This window comes from Anas acuta, chromosome 1 (genome assembly GCF_963932015.1).
Source record: "Anas acuta chromosome 1, bAnaAcu1.1, whole genome shotgun sequence".
Classification (NCBI taxonomy): Eukaryota; Metazoa; Chordata; class Aves; order Anseriformes; family Anatidae; genus Anas; species Anas acuta.
The window spans coordinates 144,307,690-144,330,346 of NC_088979.1; the positions used below are offsets into that span (position 1 = coordinate 144,307,690).

Sequence of the window (22,657 nt, forward strand, 5' to 3'; positions counted from 1 at the left end):
TTCGGTCAACACACTTTCCAGCATAGTTCCTATACAGTTATTCACATATCTGCAATAGTGATTTCTTATCTTTAGCTCAAGGCCCAGGCAAACTGCAAGTGTTGACTTCCATGCTTGGTGCTCCTACTGATGTGAACAGCAGATGAACAAGCAGGTGGCACACAGGAAGATGCCGTAAGATTTCCAGGACAAAACAGGAGAGCAGAATTTCTGCCCATGTTTATTATGACTGCAAACCTACATTTGTACTTATTTCTCTATTTGCAATCTTTCAAATCAAATGAATTCAGGTTTGTTAATTAACTTGCACCACATAATTATCTTGCTGCAGCCAGTCACGATCCAACTTTCAGGATCAGTACAAACTCACTAAAATCCAGAATCAGTTAAAAGGAATCCCAGTCCAGAAATTACACAAGCTCTGCTAGGACATGCATTTAAAACCGTAACTTGAAATGACCCTGTACCACCCAACAGCACCATTCTCACAAAAGAATGCAGCACCAAAGCTCTGCTTTGTCTCCCTTTTCTTCCAACAGCCATCGATAGAGCCCACTGACTCCACAGGGGCAGGACAAGGCAGAAGGCTTCAAGTGGCTCGAGTGGTTGAGCTCCTCTGGCAGCACAACAGGAAGCTTCATTCAATAAAATTCCAAATGCCACTTAAGCATGAAAACTTGCTTTAAAAAAGATGTCTTTCCTTCCAAACTAATGAACAATAAAATCACACAGCTCAAAGCCCCCTTGCTGCTTTTATTCCCACTCAGTCACTTCTGTCCCCGAAGGAAGATGTTTATTGCTGTCAACTCAACCAAGTCAGCTGGTCTCTGAAAATCTAGTTGTATAATTTCTGCTTCACAGTCCGTATTATCTGCACAGGTTCTAGACTCAGCACTTATCTGATAGCTCAATGGAAAGTGTGCAAGGAAGGCCAGTTACAGATGCACTGACTGCAAAGTACATAGATTCACGCACACATACAGAAAGCATCTGTCACCTATCAGACACCTCTTGGGTTGCACAAGAAGAACAGGTCACTTGCAGGTACCCTACAGATAATTAGTGCACTGCCATCCACAGTTTGAAAACTGCTTATCCAAGTTCCACCTGTCACTCCTAATCACATTTATTTTTATAAATAATTATCCAAATACCCAAAGTCTATGTTTAACCTAGCTGATTTTCAGCATAATAAATGCCAGGGTAGCATAGCTTGCATCATCCACTTAAAAACATATTACTTTGGTAGCTCAAACAAGATCTCACAGCTTTAGCTCCCACTGTAAGTCATCCTACATAAATGACAACAAGTATTCCAACAAAAGAGTATATTAAAAGGCCTCAATGATTAGAAAGAAAAATAAATAAATAAACCACAAGTTTGTCTGATTTAGGACACCAGGAATCAAAATGCAGGGCAAATGCCTTTCTGTATACCTGGAATTACACTGTCACTTCCAATTATAAAAGACATTTACATTCCATACTCTCCTCCCTGCTGTCTTTTAATAAAGAATATACTACCCACAATGTGCAGGACATCTGCATACCCTCTCTTCAGCACGCAGTGAGCAAAACATCCCTTCAACACTATGTGTTCAGAAGGAAAACAGTCCTTTTTCTCAACTACTCAATACCAAATACCAATATGAAAGGTGTGTTTATCTCACCAAGAGATGTTTTTGCATGCTATTACTGTGGTGTTCCTGTCAACATGCAAGTTATGAAAAGCATCTGAACTCTGAAGGCCTGCATCAGCAAACTAATGGCAACACATACAGTGTAAGGTTGAAACTGGGACCCTGATCTTCATCTCACCTCATCTGTTAGTCTGCCTTGACTATACAACCCAGTAATATTGCCGACCCGATAGCTGGCAGACAGGAGCAATGCAGAATGAGGAAAGGCCATTACAGTACAATCACTTGTAGCACTGAGTTCCTACTGAAGCATGTGGGACATCATTGATCTGAGTGAACTAGTTTACAACTTTCTGTAAACGGAATTTACCTTGAGGTTTCGGTTTGGTAAGCTTCCCACAGGGCTTTGAGATTGTAACAGTCTTCTGGCAATCAGCATTATGAAGAGCTCTCTTTAGGTTTCCAGTTCGAGTCTTCAGGGCAGTATTCAAGTCACATTCTCCCCAGGCCTGGAACTGGTATTTACACTCCGCTGCAATGAGTAAGTAAATGGCAATTTTTAAAACAGAATGACAGGATGGAAGTAAAAATGTTAAGAATCCAATAGTAAATCTCAAACAGACAGTGCTTGTAGACAAAATGATCATGCAACTGGTGAAAGGAATCCCAGAAAAAAAAATAAAGATGATTTGCAGTAACAATTGCTGTCTCCCCTGGCACAGAAATGCTTTAGGATGGAATCTTGCTTTTGCATGGATACTGCATTATTGTCAGTTCATAATATAGATAAAAAGAAAATGCAATCAAATAGGGAGATACACAATAAAGGAAAAAAAAAAAAAAAGGAAAAAAACAACAACGGGAAATATTGTTCACGTTCTATATGATTGTTCCTCCATTTCTATGATGCCAAAGGTTAGCAGACAAAGCGTGAACAGTTTCAAGAATGTATGTGTAACTATGAACTTGTCAAGTCTGAAACTGCTGCACTGATTGCTTTGGTAAGGTCACACTGATGTCAAAGTCATACAAGCTGTTTACTGGAAGAAAAAAAAAAAAGTCAAATTTGCAAGAGTAATCGAAGTCCTGGACAGACATCTTGTCTAACACATATTTCTGAACTGTTATAAAGGAACCTTATGAACTGAATAATATGGTTGAAATACCCTGGTCTCCATTCACTCCTCTCAATGCACACACAGTGTGCCACCCATGCTCCATGCTGAAAATCACATATCACAAGGTCACGTAAAGCCTGTGGTAACCACAGCAGAGATTCACAGCTGTGAGAGAACAGATGACGCTTACATTGCTGCCTTAAATAGGGTTGTACACAACAGGAAAATAGATTTAAGCATGCTGCTGGAATACTGATTTTAAAATAAGTAGATTATATGGACTCTGCTGGAGGAGCTGCTTTGCTCTGGGGAAGATGCCTTCTGATGCTTTAAATGCTCTAGTTGCAATGGACTTGAAATGTGGAGGTACCGCCTTCACAGACATTTACAAAGCTAAGCAGAAAATACAGGCTTCCTTCAAGACATTTAAGAAAAAAAAATAAAAATAAAAATCCAGCCTCTTGAGACTGCAATGATTACCTCCAAATTGCTTCTTCCAGTTGCAGGGAATTTTACACTTCTGAGTCTTGGTGGTTTGCTTGCACTCCGCCCCAGTGCGGGTGCCCTCGCGTGTTCCCAGGCCGCAGTCCCCATTGGTGGGCACGCAGACACTCCACTGCCATTCCCCACAGTCAGACTTCTTCGCCTTTTTCTCTGAACAAAGACAAGGAAGCAAACCCAATCAAGAGAAGTGGTCAGTACCCACAGCTGATAGAGCAGCTTCCCTTTACTAAACATGTTAAACAGTCACAGCACCTGAAAGGGTGACTAAGGAAATGGTTTGTAAAACTGCTTCACCAGCAAAAGATCTGCCATCCTTTTCACAGTTGTGCAGAGCCAGGTCAGCCTCTTTGGCTTGAATTCCAAAGCAGGGTGGATTGTTCAAATTCAGTCCCACTACTACATCTAATAGTCAGAGAAGATTCTCACCTTCAGAATGGGGAGTCATCTAGACCCCCCTCAGGGACCACTGACCAAAACAAGGAGAGAGCACTCAGAAAGGGACTCTCCTCTGTTCCCCATAACTGATGTAAATATTTTCAGTTTCATCTGAAGCACTCCACACAGATAAGGAATTTATGTGTATTGGGATTTGAGCACCTCTAGGGAATAGCAGTGGGTTACAGGCTTTTCACTTGGTGAACACCATGTTACAATATGTCTCTAATGGCAAAGAACAAACTACATGGGGAAGGGCACGGGATTCATGGCACGTTAATGCAAGTTACTTATGGTTATTGATCTTCCTGCATGTAAATGGTCAGAATCTTATCAGTACAGCTTGAAACGCTGATAACCTATAGTGGTTTTGTTACTCAGGGACAAAAGTGAGAAGCAAGATTTCATTTAAATCCTTACACTCAACTCTGACGAGAAAAGGCAGCAATGTTATGAAATTGAAATGTTCACAAAAATAATAAATTAGTCCCCCAAATAACACAAGTAATTGTAGATGACCTTATATGGAGTGGATTTGCCTTTTAGTTATTGCATATTTTCTCATACTTCCTTACAACCACAGTGATTAGAAACGCTCATTTTTAATGGGAATGCTCACAAAGCATTATTAACCAGTATGTTAGCAGCCTGTAAATAATAAGACCTCAAGAAAAATGCCATTAGGATGCGATCCTTAAAAAACATCAAAACTGGGTTTGGCGGGTGTGAGTTTTCCACTCTAGGCCTGTTTCTCTTGCAATGAAGTCTGAGTTCATCACTAACAGAGAGCACTTTGTGCTGGATGTCTGGCTGTCCATCTGTAGCATTGAGTTAGTTCAAACCTTTGCTGAAAGATTTCCATATCATGCAGCATTGGTGTAGTATTTACTTCTACCACACTGAACAAATAACATGGTAACTGCTCTTTCATCACACATGTGGCTCTCCTTAAGTCAAGCAGGAACCCATTCCCAGAGCAAATTTTAAGGAAAGCTGCTTTGCAATACCCAGTCTCTGATGAACTGAGGACTCCTGTCACTGGGGCTCTCAAGCTGCTAGCTTTCAAGGAAATTAATTTCAGTTTTCCTATTTAATATAGAATAACATGTCAAAGCTACAAATCCCTATCCTGCATATTAAAAGGTTAATGAATGCTCTGAATTTCACAACAAAACAAAAAACATATGACATTCTTCCACACATCCAATGTAGCTCAGGGATTAACCCTGGGTTAACTGGACCTTACCTGGCTTCTCTTTCTTGCCAGCCTCAGTGGTACTCACTGCTGCCAGAATGAAAACAAGTGCCAGGAGGGCAGCTGTGAACAGCCGACGTTGCTGTTGTTGCTGTGGCATTCTGGGGAACAACAAGACAGAGTAAAAAGAGGTCTGGTTAGATTGCAAAAAGTGGGACCCCATCTAAACTGGGGGAAGCTCTTGGGGGAAGCTCTGCTTCAGGACCTGAAGACACAAGCAAGTCAAACACAATTAGCCATTGACAAAATTAACAATTATTGTCCTTTCAAAGAGAATACAAAGATTCTTAATTTTTATTTTCCATCCCTTGTACCAAATCGCTGATCAACAGCACTGTGGATGAGTTTTGCCCAGAAAAGTCAATAATTATTGTTCTCTGCTAGAAAGCATCACAGTCTCCTGATGGGCCTGGAACTTCTTTCATCTTTCCTGATTTCTGGCTGTGATTTATTGTGTAAAACTACACACAGCATATAGTTTGTGTTCTACTTTATCTATTCATACAAAGTAGGGAATGTGACATAATCTACCTTGCAAGGTTCTTATTAGGCTTACTCAACATTTGAAAAGATTTTTTTTTTAAAGAAAAAGACTTGCATAGGTTATATGTGATGCATTACCTTAATTGTTATTGGCATGTTGCTATCTGTCTTCTCCTTCCCCGCCAATTAGTGTCTCTTCTTAATAGCAGTTAAGCTAATTGACTAAAATGCAAAATGGGCACAGAGATAGGACTTGTGCACACAGAGGCTATCCACAGCATTCTAATGAACCCCAAAACTGTATTTGGGAAACAAATATTTAAATACAGGGAAAAAAAAAAAAAAGAAACAAACAAACAAACAAAAGATTTAAAATCATTTGCTTGGAGGTGAAGGATCAGTTATTAGCCAATCACCAAAAGTTACTCAAAGCTGTCTGACTTAAACGTGTCAGATCTGGATTTTAGCCTGTACCAGGAGTGTGGACAGCAGTTTGAGAGGGGATCCTTCCCCTCTATTCAGCTCTGGTGAGGTCACACCTGAAACGTGTCCAGTTCTGGGCTCCCCAGTACAAGAGGGACATAGAATTTCCAGAGAGGGTTCAGTGTAGAGCCACAAAGATGATTAGAGGACTGGAGCAAGGAAAGACTAAACAACTTGGGCCTGTTTAGCCTAGAGAGGAGGAGATTGAGAGGGGGATCTTATCAAACTCTACAAATACCTGAGGGGACAATGTAAAGAGGATGGGACGAAACGCTTCTCAGCGGTGGCCACTGATAGGACAAGGAGTAATAGGTATAAATTGAATCACACAAGGTTTCATCACCATATGAGGAAGAACTCTATGATTTGGGTGACAGATCACTGGAACAGGCTGCCCAGAGAGGTTGTGGAATCTTCTTCTCTGGAGACATCCAAAACCTGCCTGGATGTGATCCTGTGTAACATGCTCTAGGTAATTCTGTTTAAACAAGGGTTTAGACTAGAAAATCTCTAGAGATACCTTCCAACCTCAACCGCTTTGTGAAATGGTTTACACACATTTCTTTCTCACTTAGCTATAATTTGCATTGTCACATTTTGGCATCATTCACCTGAAACTAGGGCTATAACAACTACTTATGTGAAAACTGAGAATTCTCCCCCATTTCCCAGAAGCGTCTCTCTAGTAGGTAGAAGGGTACCAAGACAGTGGTCTAACGGCGGTTTGGATGAAAGGTCTCCCTAACCTTTTTATTTTTTATTTTATTTTATTTTTTTCCAAAACAGGTCTATGCCAGGACCTAGAAGGAGGCATCACCAGTGCTAGCCACTAAGATAGCCTTGAACACTCCACTAAACTGACACCATAGAGTTTAGAGGATATCTGAGATCATTTCACTGAGAGGAGAGAAATAATTCTCACCACAAACAAAGAACAAAATGTATCTGAAATTTAATTTGGCACTTCTCACTATTCCCTGCTGGCAACCATCTTGTTCAAAAGCAACGTAATTGTAATTGACATGGAAAACAGGAGAGGAATCTGCAACACAGGGACTTTTAAGTATCTATCTTTAGATTGATAGAGAGATGTTAGAAGCCAGATGACAAAATTTAATAGTTTTGTTTCAGTATAGCTCATGTGCAAGCTACAAGATACCTGGCATTCAAGTGCCTGAAGCAGCTGTCATTAACCCCAGTTTGGTTTACCGAAAAAAGGACAAACAGTGTTCCCAGAGATCTCAAACAGAGCCTGAAGCTGAGGCACACATGAATCCTGTGTAAGGTTTGCTTGTTTGCTTTGTTTTCTTTCACTGTATGCTTCCAACTAGAGCCTCTTCTGTTTTAAAGAAAATGAAATTAATAAATAAATACATAAATACAATATGCAATAAATAAGAAAATAACAAATCTGCCTTTTTATTCAACTCATCAAACAAACTGGATCTCCATAATTAAACATAGTTACAATACAGTTAAGACTTGACCTTTCCCCCTTTAGCCCCTATTCCTTGGAGAAACTTCACCACCAGTAGCACTGCACCTCACCTCACATCCCATTTTCACTACAATTTAACTTCTCACTTCCTCTCTTCCAAACAACTAACTCCTTAATTAAAGAAATATTAACAGCTTGTGTGAAAACACAAAGGGAAAAAGAGACAAATAGTTCTGTAATCTCAAGGCACTGACACATGATGAAGCAAGGCAGCACTAGGGGCTTTGCAGCTCAGGGTGCCACCAAATGCAAAGAAATACATGAACTGGGCTGAGAGTTTCTTTCTGCATCATTGCTGCCCACCCCGAGGACCTGGGATGTAGTAATGCACAACCCCACAGGCTGCCAGAGTCACTGGGAGCTGTGAATATCTATCTCTAGGGAAGCTGACTTACATTGAGTTGAAAGAGACTCAAATTCAAATCTCATTGATATTATTTTCCACAAAATTGCCAGGAAAAATACCTGGGTTGTAGAGTCTGAAATGCTCCAGAAGCCCTATAAACAAAACCTCATGGAGCCCTGATGTAGCATATTTGCCAAAGACTCCCTGCAGCCAAAATCCTTGCCAAGTTGTCTAAGGAAACACTAGACCTGCAGACATGTGTATCTCTCTGGCAGAGGGAGCCAGGCTGCTTCTTAACTGCCTTTGCTATTAATTATAAGCAAGAGGAAAACCATGTTGCACAGAATGAAGCCTCATCTTACACCACACAAACACATCAAATCCAACATAACAGGTGAGACAAGAGAAATTTACATCATTTTTTGTACATAATAGAACAGCAAGAGCAGGTGCTCCCATGAAATTACAAATATGGATAACATTTCTAGTTCAACCTTTGATTTAAAGAACTGTCAAAGATATTAGTAGCAAATTGACTCCTCTTTGACGTTTTGATTTTTGTAATGAGACTTTCTACTACACCAATGGTAACAAGATCAGGTGATATTTACAACCAACAGGAAGAGGAAAAAAAAGAAAGAAAGAAGAAAAAGAAAGAAAGAAGAATTTTGTGATGGGATGAACTGCAAGAAACAGCAAAGAGAAAAGGTAGAGAACAAAAAGCTTAGAACAGTTTAAATGATGAGTTAGACCAAGATATGAGAGAGAGCGAGAAAGAGCGAGATTTAATAAGAAAAGACAGTGCTAAAACCATGAAAGGAACACCAAAACAGAATTACAGAAGACAGAAATGGTTAATGAGAGTTAAACACTGAAACAGAAAGCATTAGGAAAGAATGAAGTGTGTAACGAGGTGAGAACTGAAGCCCAGCTGAGATGCACTGTAGCAAATAGCTTCTTCAAACAACTCTGAGGCACAGGAATCACTTCAATCTTACAGCTGATTTCCCAATCAATCTCTGCTTGGGAGACCAAAAAATAAATGGGGGGGTGAGGGGAAGAAAAGAGGTGGATGAGTTCATCCACCATCCATCTACACTGAGAACCTGAGAGAGTCAGGCAGAAGTCACAGTACGTGTAGAGTTTAAAGAGCTTGAGCCTCCACTACAAACCCCTCATGGTCTCTTGACCTGATTTTACAATTACACACATCTTTCATGAACCTGATTCATTAAATCATTCATTTCCTGTGATAACTATAGTTCACATGACTAGGTGCACCAACTCTTCTAAGAAATATCTATCCCATGGACACACATCCCAACTCTAACGGAGACCCAAATTGGTATCCACATAGGGTAGCACAGTGGCAGGCAGACACATCCACTTATAGAAACACTACAGATGCTTTCATGCAGTCACCAACAACCCAAGAAAAAAAATAAAAATTACTCTCTCCAGCACAGAACCCTGCAAATGCAGCTTGTGTTCTCCATATCTAAGTTAGCAGCCCAAGGCAACCCTGATGTCCCTGATGTTTTCACGCTGCATTCCTTAGACCTTTGGACTTCAGTTAATGCAAGTTGTAGTCACTGGAACAAATGCTATTAACTCACACACGGTTTCTCCATTTCTCACCTGCTCCAATCAGAATAAGTCTTTTCCTGAACACTAGCATCCAGAACAAAATAGACAATTTTGGATGAGGATCCATTGGTGAGCAGCAGCCTTTATTTTTCCTATCCCTACTGAAGTTAGCATATGCAGCATATCCTAGGATCACATATGCCTTTTGCAGGTGGCTTTTTTCCTGTTAATATCTATTACTCAAAATCTCTTCCCTTCGTCTGTTCTTCCCAAAGCAACTGGCAAGGCCCCAGCTTATAGAAACAAGTGTCTTATTATTAGTCCATATGAGTGTAATCTCCCACTCCAAGTCTTGTCACGTGATTTAACCCATCCATATCCTCCACTTCCTTCCAATAAAATATATCAAACACCATCTGTGCTGACAATGCTGTTACCCTGCAAGTATTGTAATGCTATATGTATTGCTGTTCCTTAATACAGGCCAGAGGCTTTGTAATGAGTTTGCAAGGCCTTGAAACTGAGGCTTGTCATGGTTTGCTCTGTCCAAGCTTTCTTTAATCTATCCATAGCTTTGTCACATTTGGTTTAGCTGCAGCAGCAATTTTTCTAATTGACCAGCTGGCTATGGCTAATTTGATTTACTTTTGTTTATCTTTGCGTGGAGCCGCTCAGGTTTTATGACTATTACAATAATGTACTGTAAAGAAATATAGGGCTGGTGTCTTAGCAAAGGACTTGAGACATGGAGACACAGGATACAATGTTGAGAATGTGTATGGGAGGTACAAGAACAGGCATGGACTTGACAATGCAGACCTCAAAGCTATAAAAGAAATCTCACGAGTGGTCAGACAAAGAAATGAAGACCTGTAGCTGGAGAGAAATAGGAGTAAAAAAGAGAACAAAGAAATAGTTTCTAATATACGCAAAATACAACACATATATAGTAAGCTTGGCTATAACACGGAGCCACAGACCAATGGAGAAACAGAAAGGTACAAAAGCAGGTCATCAAACATTTAAAACCAACCCTAAGATGATCCCAAAGTAAGGAGAAAGGAACCATCAACACGGACATCACATTCCTCCTGGGAAAGGACTCTAGATGCTGACAGGTCACCACAGCATCACCAACACTACAATGAAACCACTGACCTCAGGGCTCAAAGAAGCTGGGGAAGGGTTAGGATAATATCAGGAAAAGCAGTTGAATCATAGTGTATGTATGTATGTGTAACTATTTTAACTGCTATTATTATATTTGATAGACATATTCTTTCTCCTTCTGTAGTAATTACATTTAGACTAATAATAATTCTTGCATCAGACTGCTAAGGTTTCAATCATATGAACAAAATTCTCGATGCAAATATATATAAAAGGACACAAAAAATATTACTCCTTGGCCACAAGCAATATTTTGAGCATCCTATGATTCAAAATTTATTACAATATCATTTTCATCCCATGATCATGAATAAATAAAATGCATCCCTAAAGCATACTTAAGAAATTCCTACAGCCCAGTATTTCTCTTCACATCACTGTTCATTTTGATTCCTCTATAAACTCCTTACCAATGTTAGGACAACCTTTTGCATTGATACCCACCCACCCACCCCCCTTATATTTTTTCTCGATTGAATGAATTTATCATCGAGTTCTGAAACAAATACTTTAATAAGTTATGGTTTGAATAGTCTCAGATTAGTCACAGCTAGAAAAATCAGTTTTTAAGTGAGGTAGTTTGGGAGATCAATCTCCTTTCAGTAAGCACATGCCATGTTTAATGAACATTTACATCTATTTCTTAAATATTTACTTATTCAAAACACTATTTATTTTGCAGTCTATCGGGGCAGATTAACAGGTCAGCAGTTACCTGAATCCATTTATTTCTTCTTTCTAAAATATAAATATTGTATTTGTTATACTTCAGTTATACAAAAGCTGGAAGCATTTGATGCATGTTTTAACAATCATTTCTAACAAACCCAAAATGTCAACTGCCACTTTTGCAGTTCTCTAAGATGGAAGTAGTTTTCTCTGTAAAGAAGAAGTTAAGAGGCTGAAATGAATTTCTTAGGAGTTTGACTTCTGCAACAGCTGCAGAAACTTCTGCTTCCCCAGTACGCTCTCATTCACAATGTGACACATGCCTCTATATCCTATGTGATCTCCCGTATTGAAAACTGAGACAAATGCTTACTCACTTTCAGAGCTAGACCTTTGTGAACTGTAATCACCCCGTTGTAAAGTGTTCACCCTCCACCCCTCACACATTTTCTCTATTGCATTTGTTAGTAACAGGAAGAAAAATAAATAAATAATATTTAAAAAAAAAAAAAAACAACACTGTGTTTGCCTTGAAATTTCCCTTGAAAGACTTAAGTCAGCTTGATTTTTGTTGATTCTCTGCAGCAGGCCACTCCTGGACTTTAAAGACACTGCCTTCCTGGGTGATCAGTACGTTTTCCACAATTCGTTCAGGAATTACTCTAGGGGCTTTCTTTTCCTTCTCTTTCTTGAGGAAACAGATTATTTTTAATTTGATACCAAGATCTGAAAAGGTCCTTTATTAAAAGTCTTGCTTTGGGCCAACACATTTTACCAGTTCAACTAATTTCTTTAAAAATTTATTTTAAAACTGAAACTTTATTTTAAAACTGAAAAGCTTAGACTTTTTTTAGTTTATGATCCAATGTAATATAACCTGAATCAGCTTATTAACATTTCATACTAATGGTCATTTTTAAGGATGAATTTTGTGGTCATACTGAAATAAACTCTAAAATAGCATCAACATTTAAAAGTCCTGTGGTAGGTAGTAAAGAAATCCTATCCACAGATACCTAGCCCCTATTACTACTAGGGCTTTTTTGCCATCCAATCTAAATGTAGAAAGATAAACCCTTCTATAATGGGAATTACAGTTCTCTTCTATAACAAGAATATTATATTTTCCTCATGCATAACTCTACCAGGACTTCTAACTAAATCTACATCCACCTTTGGGTTGACATTAAAAACACAGACATTTCACTGTACTCCTCCAAATTAATTCTGAATCATGAGTTCTATCCTCTGTATACCAGTAGTATTTATTTGATTACTGACTATCATTAATTTTGATTACAGCTACATCATTTTTACTCTGATTGCTACTGGGACATACTTTTCAAGCCCTGGCTTCTGGTCATGTTTACAATTTCAACATGTGCCTGGGCTAACCCAATGATATTTGCATGTACTCCACCTTTTTCCATTTTCTTCAATTCATTGCACAGGCCACTTCCATCTGATATTTCTGTCTGATCTCACACAAATGTCTTTCAGGTACCAGCTTTTCCTTACATGTCTTCCACCCTAACCACTTCAGTTATCAATATGTAACATATTTCTTTGTTATAGCTGTCCCTCCACTATAATACTGTTTCTTTATCTAATGCTACATGTTTATTAACTTTAGTTTTCCTTTCTGGGTACTGTAAGTAGACATGGAAATGACACACGTTTCTCTGTATGTGTCCTTATGGGTAAAGTTCCCCAAGCCCTCCTCATGGCACAAAGCCTTGAGCCAGCTTGCTGATCTCTATCATTTAGTTGCACTTCCACAGGTCAAGAAATGCTGTGCTCCTTTCAAACAGAAATATAACTTTCTGTTTAAACCACTAAGCCTATACACAAGCTAAGTTTTCTGAGGAAAGTACCTTTAATTATAGTATCATTTGGTAGACAAATCAGTTGCTATCTGTCTTGAAAAAAAAAAAAAGCCTTCTCATTTCTCACCATGATTATGTTTCAGAATCATTTTATTAAAGAAAAACCTATTAGAACAATTATGAAACACTGAGTTTCCATATATCAAATTAAATAATGAAATGATATTTTACCTTCATCTAGGAAGAGCAGGGAAAAAAAAAAAGGAACAAAAAAAAAAAGCATTTGTTCAGAGTCCTGCAATCCTCTACAAAGTATAATCTTTGTCCTCAATTCTCTTGCACCTTTTACTTTCCTCTGAGGGATCATTACAGTTCTATGACATGACATGACATTTTGGGACCTGCACCAGCAACGACAAATAGCAGTAGCTACTTGTCTTGGTCTGTGTGCTAACAAGTTAGTTGAAAGCGGTGTAGGAAATTCCAAACCCTAACGGAGAAAAGGTCCTTGCATTTCAGCTGCAGGAGAACGGCTGCTTGCAGGGTTCACATCTCAACTCCAGCCTCCAGGTCAGCGTTCCAACACACATGAAACACTGCAGCCAGCAGGTTGCTCTGTTCAGCAAAGCAATACAGAATTTAAGCTAACAGGAATATCTCAGCTTTTCTTCTTTTTTTTTTTTTTCTTCTTCATTTTTCCATCTTCCACTTCACTTCCCTGTGTGGGGGAAAAGAAGGGCCACCCTACATGGAGGCAGCTCCAGCAATGCTCTCCCCTTTTTGTAGGATCAGGGAAGCTGCTAAATGGTAGCTAGCAGGGAGGAGGCAATTGCCTCAAATGAGAACCAGTACTGGAAGGAGCTGCAATTTATTCAGTGGTGTAGTAGTAAATAATAATAATAGAGTATAACTATCTGTTTTTTGCTATAGATCAGCCAGGGAGAAGTAGGAAAACTTTAGAGAGCTGAAATTTTATTTGGTCAACTTTCTTTTTCTTTTTTTAACCAGCATTTACCCTCAGCTACAGCACAGGGCACCCATAATAGCAAGCCACAATCAAACAGTTAGCTTAAAAGTAAAAATAAAATTACAGCATGACCCTGCTGATAAGCCCAAGTCAAACACTTCACTTCAAAAATTGCAGCGTGCAGCTTGGGGACTACATTTTCCAATATGTAATCAACTTCACATTCTCTTTCCAACATAGGCATCATTAAGGGCCAGAAAAAACAAGCACTGAGGCCAGCAGGTTATGCCAACGCTATACAAATGAGCAGGGAACTAAGAGAGGCACAACTGAAGAAAATGATTTAAATGTAAACAAAGAAAAAGTTGAAAACAATGATCAATTAACATGCCTCATCTAGCTTTGTTCAAGTAAATAAGCTGAAGTAATTAGTTAACTTGTGGATAACAGTTCCCCTAGCCTTTGATATTTACATAATCAATTGCATGCTTGTCTCTTGCATCAGGTTAAGGCAAACACATGCTGTGGATATTTTATACTTCTGGTTCTCCAGACATAAATTAATAGTTCAAGCTGATAACAGATACCCCTGAGAATTCTACCTTTTAGTGCAGACCACCATAAACTCAGAATGACTCAAGATTCAAGGAAAAAGTAAAAAACAAAACAAAACAAACAAACAAAAAAAAAAAAAAAAACAACACTTTTTTCCACTGAAAATGTTTTGTCAGAATTGCAATGTTTCATGTAGAACAATTTTAACAAGAAAAGACAGCAAGTTTATGAAAGTATTTTTGTAAATTAAAAGAAAATTATTTTTGTTCTTATTAGCTTATTAGTATTAAACTATATTCCCTACAATAAAAAAATATATATATATATATACATACTGGCTTTACAAGGTGTCCTACTTATTTCACCCTCATCCACAATGCACACATTTACTTCCTCTGGTATCTTCATGGTGGTTCTGAGTGAGTCAGTGGGAACAAACACTGACTTCTGTAACTGCCTCATGTATTGACCTTCCTCTCCCACAGCACTAGTTGAAAGACTTAAAATATATATATATATATATATATATTAAAAAAAAAAAAAAAGAAAAATTTCAGTTCATACTGCTGTATTCCTAGATCCTATCAGGAAGGCCTCTTTTAAGCCACTTCTCTGTGATTTTTTTTTTCTTTCTGCTCTGCTCTTTCCACAACAATCACACCTGCTGTGTCACTATCTATGAAGTCACAGAAAAATTTCTTTACATTTTCATTTTTCCAAGACTAGAGATGAGATTAAACAATCCTGGATTTGATCAGCCAACCTAGGCAGACAACAGGAGACCCACATCTGTTCTCTCCAACATTTTTTTGTCTCATTTATATGAGACATATATCTCTTATATGTCTCTTCTTATATATCTCTTATGTCTCCATATGTCTCTTCTGGAGAATCTGTATGTTGTAGTCATGCTTCCACAACCATCAATAAATATCTAATCTCCTTCGACACCTTTACAGCTTCTCCAACGTACAGAAAATAAAACTGCTTGATAACAGCAGAAGGTCCAAGCATGCCTATTTGGGGAAGAACATGCTCTTACTCTTTCTGCCTCCCTTCCCACCCCTCCAGCTACCGTCTTTGCTTTAGCTAACAGTCTTCTTGTTGACTGAAATGTTAAGACATACAAGGTATTTTTTCATGGTTTTGCAACTCCTCTGACAGAAGTGTCTAGATTGCTACTACTTGGCTACCAAGAAACTACAGGACCAGAAAAGGGCAAATAAACATCATAATACAGAATCTTTTGTTATAAGGAGCACAGCTGACATCTACTTGGCCAGCTAATGTGTTTTCATCTACCTGAGATGAATTTGGGTACCTACTGAAAATGTATGAGAAAGGGGTGGCATATTCCATCCAGTTGGTAAACACAGAAATTTATTTCTCATTGTCTCTGTCAGGCCAAGAGCAAGTGTTCTTCACTATTCTAAATCTATTGAAAATGAATAAGCTTGAGAGGCCTCATTTTCTTTACTGCAGTATTTGTAACAATGCCTATGGTAACAGATTAAAAAAAAAAAAAAAAAAAAAAAAAAACAGAAGCAATCAATGCATACAACTATTTTTGTAATTAGGACCACAGCCAAGGGCTATTACTTCTACCATGAGGAAAAAAACCTGTGTGCAGATATAACCTGATATCACCACAGTCCCAGTCAGTAGTCACATACTGTTATGGAGAATGCATCACAATTAGAGAGCTGTTTAAACTGTGATATGATTTTCCTTACATACAGCTGCACCATACAGGCCTGGCAGCTACCTCCACTGTATTATCATTTTCTTTTTCTCTTTCTGCCCCAGTGAGGATGTTTTCAGCTCAATAGCAATATAGGCAAATCACAGCATTTGTCACTGTCCTCACTTCTCCATCTATGAAACAGGAATAATACCACTTGACTCCTTCGAAAAACACCGTGACACCCATAATGAAAAAGGTGTATATGCTATACACCCAAAATAAGATAGCCCATTTCATTATTTCCTCTGCTTATTATGGCTCCCAGTCTCCTTCACTGTCTGACTATTCAAATGCCATTCCAGAATATGCAATACAATCAGAACCCTATTTAAGCTGAAAGCACATGCCTCAAGCCTCTCACCTATGCCCTCTATTAATCTTTTTGAGGTACTGCACATTTTGAGGTACTGCACATTTTTTTTTACGCCAGAGGAACTATTGCTTCAAATGACAAAAATCTCACGGTATAAGGGACAACTATGCAAAAACGAATGAGGAAAAAAATATATACACGACATGCAAATGAATATCTTTTAGCCACATTGTAGCAGAGGGCTACAATGTGTTTTTCAAACTTCTCCAAAAGCAGGTTTGCTCCTCTGCCGGTCAGAAAGGAAACAGCATCTCCAAGGCACATACACTCTCCTACCATAGTATCAGTCAGAAAAGAAAGAGAAAACCCCAGGCCTCAGCTTCTTCAACTGGTATTCCCCAGACTCCAAGCCTTTCCTACTTAGTTAGGGCTTTAAGAACAGCCTCTCTTATTCCAGTGCAATTTAGCAACCACCCAGAAAGGAGCGTACCTTGAATTCATAAAGGGACATGGACCATGGCATTTTATAGCAGCAAGAAATGAGTTGGGATCGAGAGCAACTCCCTTTTCAACTACGGGAGCCTGGCCAATGTCCACAACCACTGTAGGACTCTAAGAAGAGTTGCCATTTCTACTCCTGTTACTTACTTTACCTGCATTAGGCTTCATATTTCTATCCAAGGCAGGAAAAAAATATATATATTATTATTGTGGCTATACCATTAGATGCAGACAGCAGAAGATGAACTTATAGAGCATGTGATATATAGGGATGAGACTTCGGAGTAGCCACATTGTGTTTTAGACTGTTGGGCTCTTTTGTACACTCCATTAAAAAAAAGAAAAAAATGTGGAAGTAAATACAGAGCTGCATACTCCCACCAAAATGCTGTTAGCTGAACAATAAATCTGCTTGCTGTTGTAGGAGTACAGTTTAGAGGCCGCTGTGCCTGTCAGCTGTCTTCCAGCTACACAACAGGTCAAAATACTTGTGATCTTTTCAATGTCTGTTTCCATCTAGCTGGTGGGAGAGAGGGGGAGATGAGGGGAAATTGTTTTCATGACTGATTAGCTTTCCTCATCTCTTGGAATGCACCTGGGGGAAAAAATGAGGAAACCCCATTTGACTAAAAATTCTCTTTATCTGACATCCCTTCTTTAGTTTGATGTCCACCATTTAGCTTTGTTCTTTTAATTATCCTTCCAAGTCTCATCTTCTCAATCCCAGATGATCTCTCCTTTTACCTTCACTCCTTGATCCTTGTACACACATTTTTTCAGAGAATCAATTCATGAGTCACTCTACATCTTACAGCTGGTTCAGGTCACAGAATACTCTCTTAGGACCGCTAAAACAATTCTTTTTAAACAACAAGTTGCCTCTCCAAACTGGAAGACAGTGTTCATCAAACCATTGAAAGTTTGATGTTCCTAAGTTCCTAAGAGAAGTCATGTCCTTTTAAAGCCAGACATATCTAATTCCATCCATGTTTAGAAAACAAAGACTGATATCTAACATTGGAGGAAAACTAGGAAGGAACACAAAGGAAAAAATGGTGGGAGTTATTTATACTATTAAATATTTAACAGAATAATTAGGTAGGAAAACCATACACACCAATAATCAGAGAACTAAAAACTTATTAACTAATGTAAAGCATGCAAGACAAAACTGAAAATCTTCTTAAGATATGGGCAGGCAAATATGTATTTCTCCGTATTCACTGTCCAAGCAAGAGATAGAAAATCTCAGCAAGACAACTGAAGATTTTGACAGCTGACAGAGAGAACTGAACCCACCATTATCCTGGAAGTCCAAACAGGAGAACAGGATAGCCAAAAATAATAATAATAATAATAATAAACAAAATGGAATTGAAGACGGTCATCTGTAGTATACAGAGTTAATAGCCAGCCGAGAAGAAAAATGATACAAAGCCTATTTTTTTTTAATTTTATTCAAGATTCAGATTGATAAAAATGCAACAGGTCAGACTTGAAAAGCTTTCCCCAAAGTTGTTTTTCCGAACCACGATGCACAGAGATATTTTTATTATTTTTTTCTAAATAAAGTCCAGATTCTATGCAAACGTGGCAAGAATTGTAACAAACTGTATCATCACAGAATTACAGAATAAGCACAGTGAATGCCAGAATTACAAGACTGAGTTTAGGAAGAAAGCAGTTGGCATTTTTAACCTCTGAACGGAGGTTACAGCCCTGGAGGAGGTTATACTACTGCTGGAAGGCAGCTTTGATTTGAATGGAGTTCTTATTATCATATAAATAAGGCAATTTTTTAAAAGCTATACACCAAAATGTAATAATAACTAGGAAAAAAAAAATCAGGCTGAGAACAGCTCAGATTTGCTGTTGATCTACTGGTTGGTTGTTTCCAGAAAATATCCTCTCACTTCCCTCCAAACTAGGCTGTATTCAGCTTTAGACTTTATATAACAGCATCCAGCCAAAAGCTATTTGAGAAACACCCCTCTGGGACTTTGAAAAATGAGTTAGTTACACAAACTGAGTGCTAATTCAGTGGTAGAAATTAAAAGAAAAAAAAAGTAAAAATCATTTAAGATTATGCTTTTTGTTGAATTTTATAATGATTTCAAAATAAAAATGTGAAGCTTGGAAGATCTGTCTTCAGATACTTTGTGGTTGATAGTAGAGGTTTTGATTAATTTCTTACTTCTCAAGAGAGTCCTAGCTGCAGCTCAAAGATTTTTCAGGTGAGCACCTCAATCTCCCATGCAGAGGCTGTAACTCGTTTCATAGTACAGATATTTCTAATGGCCTCAAAGGCATTTTCCTGGAAGAAAAGATTGTTGTGCCCTAGTAGCTATTTAAGTATTTTATACTACATGATTAGCTTTCACATGAGATTTGGAGAGGCTGCTGCTATAAAATGCCTTGTAGGATAGTATTTGCAGCATTCAGATATGCGAGATTTTGTCTGGGAGGAAAAAAATAAAAATAAAAAATGTTTCAAATCCAGCAGAGGGGGGATACAAATTAGGGCTGTTTCACTATATGTTCTATGCAAAAGACCTGTATATAAGGGCAAGGCAGTACAATAGAGTAACTTCACTACTCTTTCTTCCCTTGTCTGAGCAGCAGTTAGTCTTTTTTTTTTTTTTAAACTTAACCTGCAGTTATATGCAGCTGCATCTCATAGTTGCATTTCTTGGTGAATAAAATAATTGAGTGATTCAAGAGACTTTTCTTGAGAATGTGTCTCACATCAGAGCTGCAAGACAGTCCTTTTTTTTTCCATGTATGAAAGAAATTGCTCATGCTCATGAAGGGAGGAGTTTTAGAACAAAGTTTCAAATTTTTGTGTTCCCTGAATGCTGCACTCAGTGTTAATTAGAGATTCAAGTAAGAGGACTCTGCAGGCTAAAACCTGCATTTCAGACTATATTCCTAAATCTGAAGCCCAGGTGGTCTCTTTAGAGGCGGCTGATCAGCGAAGCTCAAGGGATCACACTGTTTACATCATTTTGGATGTACATTTTTTCTCTTCCTCATGTAGACTGCCACTTCTCCTCCTCCTATTCTTTGCACTGCTATTACGTGCAGAAATTCAGTACTGTACTTCCCCATATGAAGAAATTGGCAAGGAAAGACTGTGTACTCTTGGCAGAAGTTTATCCTGGAATTATGCCAATAAGCAATCATTTTCTGGTTGCCACAAGCATTCCATTATTTCAGTTTGGCCATTCAGTCCACTCCAGTTCTGCTCTGTTAGTGCTTCCTTAATAAACCCCATTATCAGGGGTTTAGGCCTCAGTCATTTGAATTCATGCTCAGCTGGGACTTGGTATTCAGGGGCCCAGTCCGAATGTCCTTAAAAAAAATTTTAAACACTTACTTTGCCACAGAGCAGAGACAATGGTATTTCGTTGGCTGCAAGTTATATTTGCACTCTTGAAGACTTAAGAAAAGCTGTATTTTGAGACTTGTTTTATAAACACTTGGAGGCTTTGGTTCTGGCTAGAAGAGAAATGCGACAGCAGTCTTTTTCCTTTATGCTTCTCTGCATGTACGTGCCTGTTGTTTACCACAAAGATGGAGGAGGAAATGAAACTATTTTAGTCACCTAGATTTTTGGGGGGAAAAATGAAAAGCCTGAGCCAGCACCCAGGGACAGCACCTGAGACAGCTCCCAGCCAGTGTGGGGCAGCCCCAAAGCCCCTCTACACAGCTCTGGCTCTGCATTTACCCTGGCTTCTCCTCCTGAGAAGAGTCTGTGGTTTTAGGAACACCTCACACACACTAAGCTAGCAAGGTGACCGGCTCCAGGCTCTGCATTTCAAGCAAGCAACGTCAGCTGCGTTGCTGCACGCATCAATTAGGAAAAACAGTTTGCCCAGAGATTAGTTCTAAATCCCAGACTGTTGTCTTTGCCACTGAAAAAGCCACCTCCTTCCTCTCCTTTGCTCTCTGTAATTATAACCAGAAATGCAAACCTCGGAAAACGCAGCATCTGCCCTGCATCCTAATTAGCGTGGCTGATCCACTACTGCAAACTGACTTGCAAGATGTGGAAGACACTGCTGGCTTGTTTCAGAAGTAAGAACAGGAGAAAACCAGAAAAGTATGATAAAGACATGTATGTGTATCAGACTTCTCAGGTGAAACCCTACTCCATTTGCTTTTGCTAGTCACTCTGCAGGTTGCAGCAGAGTGTAGTCTAATATAGGAGGAGAAGGAAAGTACACACGTTTTCCTCAAGAAAGGTGCTTTACTCCAGAGTCCCTTTAGGAAGGCTTTTTATCTTTGTTCCTATAAATCCATCTGAAACCCTTTGCTTCTATTGCTCATTCAGGAATTTGGAGAACAGCCTGGTAAAAGCTGCAGTCCAGGGACTGCACCAAGACCATTCACTGCTGCAGCAGTAACGAAGGGGAGTTTGTGTGCAGCTGCAAAGCCAGTTTCAAGGGCTCCTGTCTGGGCCCTGGGGCACTCATCAGAACAAGGAGCTCCTGAAGACGGGCTCTGGGTTCATCCCGTGCACCAGAACTACACAGAGATCAGGCTGGAGACACCAGAAGTGCAGTTGCTTCAAGCAGGATCAGAGTCACACAAAACTCTGATTGCAGATGTCTAAAATTAAAACTGGAGCAGCAGACCTTGTATGATCTCTACTGAGTTTGACGTGTTTCATGAGGCAGTAGAGAGCTGCATACATCTGTAACTCTAAATGGCCCTTCCCACTGGCACTTTGTTTCAAATTTCTTCACTGATGTTTAATAGACAGAAAAGTATCGCGGTATGCATGGCCTTTACAATTTCAGTAAAATGGGAATTGTTTCGATGACTTTCCCAAGAATATGGTCCTACTTAACTACTGAGCTATGTTATTTCTCCTCTTCTTTGTGAACATGCTAAGAATAATGATGGGGAAATAAAAAAAGCCCTAATAAAACTGCAGTAGCCAAAGAAGTTAATAGACATGAATGGGGTGGGGGAGGAGGCATACAGGGGTTAATAAAAAAAAAAAAAGTGGAGGACATTAACTTTACATCAAAATTATCAAGAGCTATGACAAGTCATCATTTTATTTCTCTGCAGCTCAAAAATATAATGCAATCTATCCATCCTTGTATTGGCAACAACCAATGGGAGAGATTTCCCCAGCCATACTACAGAAATTTATTAAAAAAACCCCAACCACAAGGTTAGTATAATCTATCTTGAATTAAATGCATGATCTCTCATTAGAGAAGATAATTCAAAGGTCCTCGAGGTAGGCTCATTTGCAATATCTGTATAGGTGCAATACAGCATTGCCCTCTGCTGGATTTTAAGCTGCCTACTTGTGCTAAAGTTCCCTCTGGCTGAGCTTTGAAGGATGATTTCTAAACAAGCACTGTAATCATCACAGGGGCAACACCTCGCCATGGAGCAAGGAGAGTAGTAGTGGATTAACACTTATTCCTAAGCCTTTCTTTCCTCAGCATGTCTTCAGATAGGAGTAGTGTTGACTCACTTAGTCCTTGCCTGGTCCAGCAACAATCAGACTATTATGCATTCCTCAGAGACCAAACTCTGATCA

General features: G+C 38.9%; 1 protein-coding gene across 2 annotated transcripts in view; it reads right to left on the reverse strand.

Annotated features, from left to right (window-relative positions):
• The window catches only part of PTN (pleiotrophin), a 76,031-nt gene that overhangs the window by 19,225 nt on the left and 34,149 nt on the right, over positions 1-22,657 (reverse strand). For both annotated transcript variants that reach the window (XM_068662759.1, XM_068662752.1), the window contains 3 exons: positions 4,944-5,053; positions 3,239-3,412; positions 2,011-2,172 (listed from right to left, as the gene is read on the reverse strand). In XM_068662759.1, the coding sequence (XP_068518860.1) occupies positions 2,011-2,172; positions 3,239-3,412; positions 4,944-5,052 (445 nt within the window). In that variant the 5' untranslated portion in view covers position 5,053. The remainder of the gene's footprint in view (positions 1-2,010; positions 2,173-3,238; positions 3,413-4,943; positions 5,054-22,657) is intronic.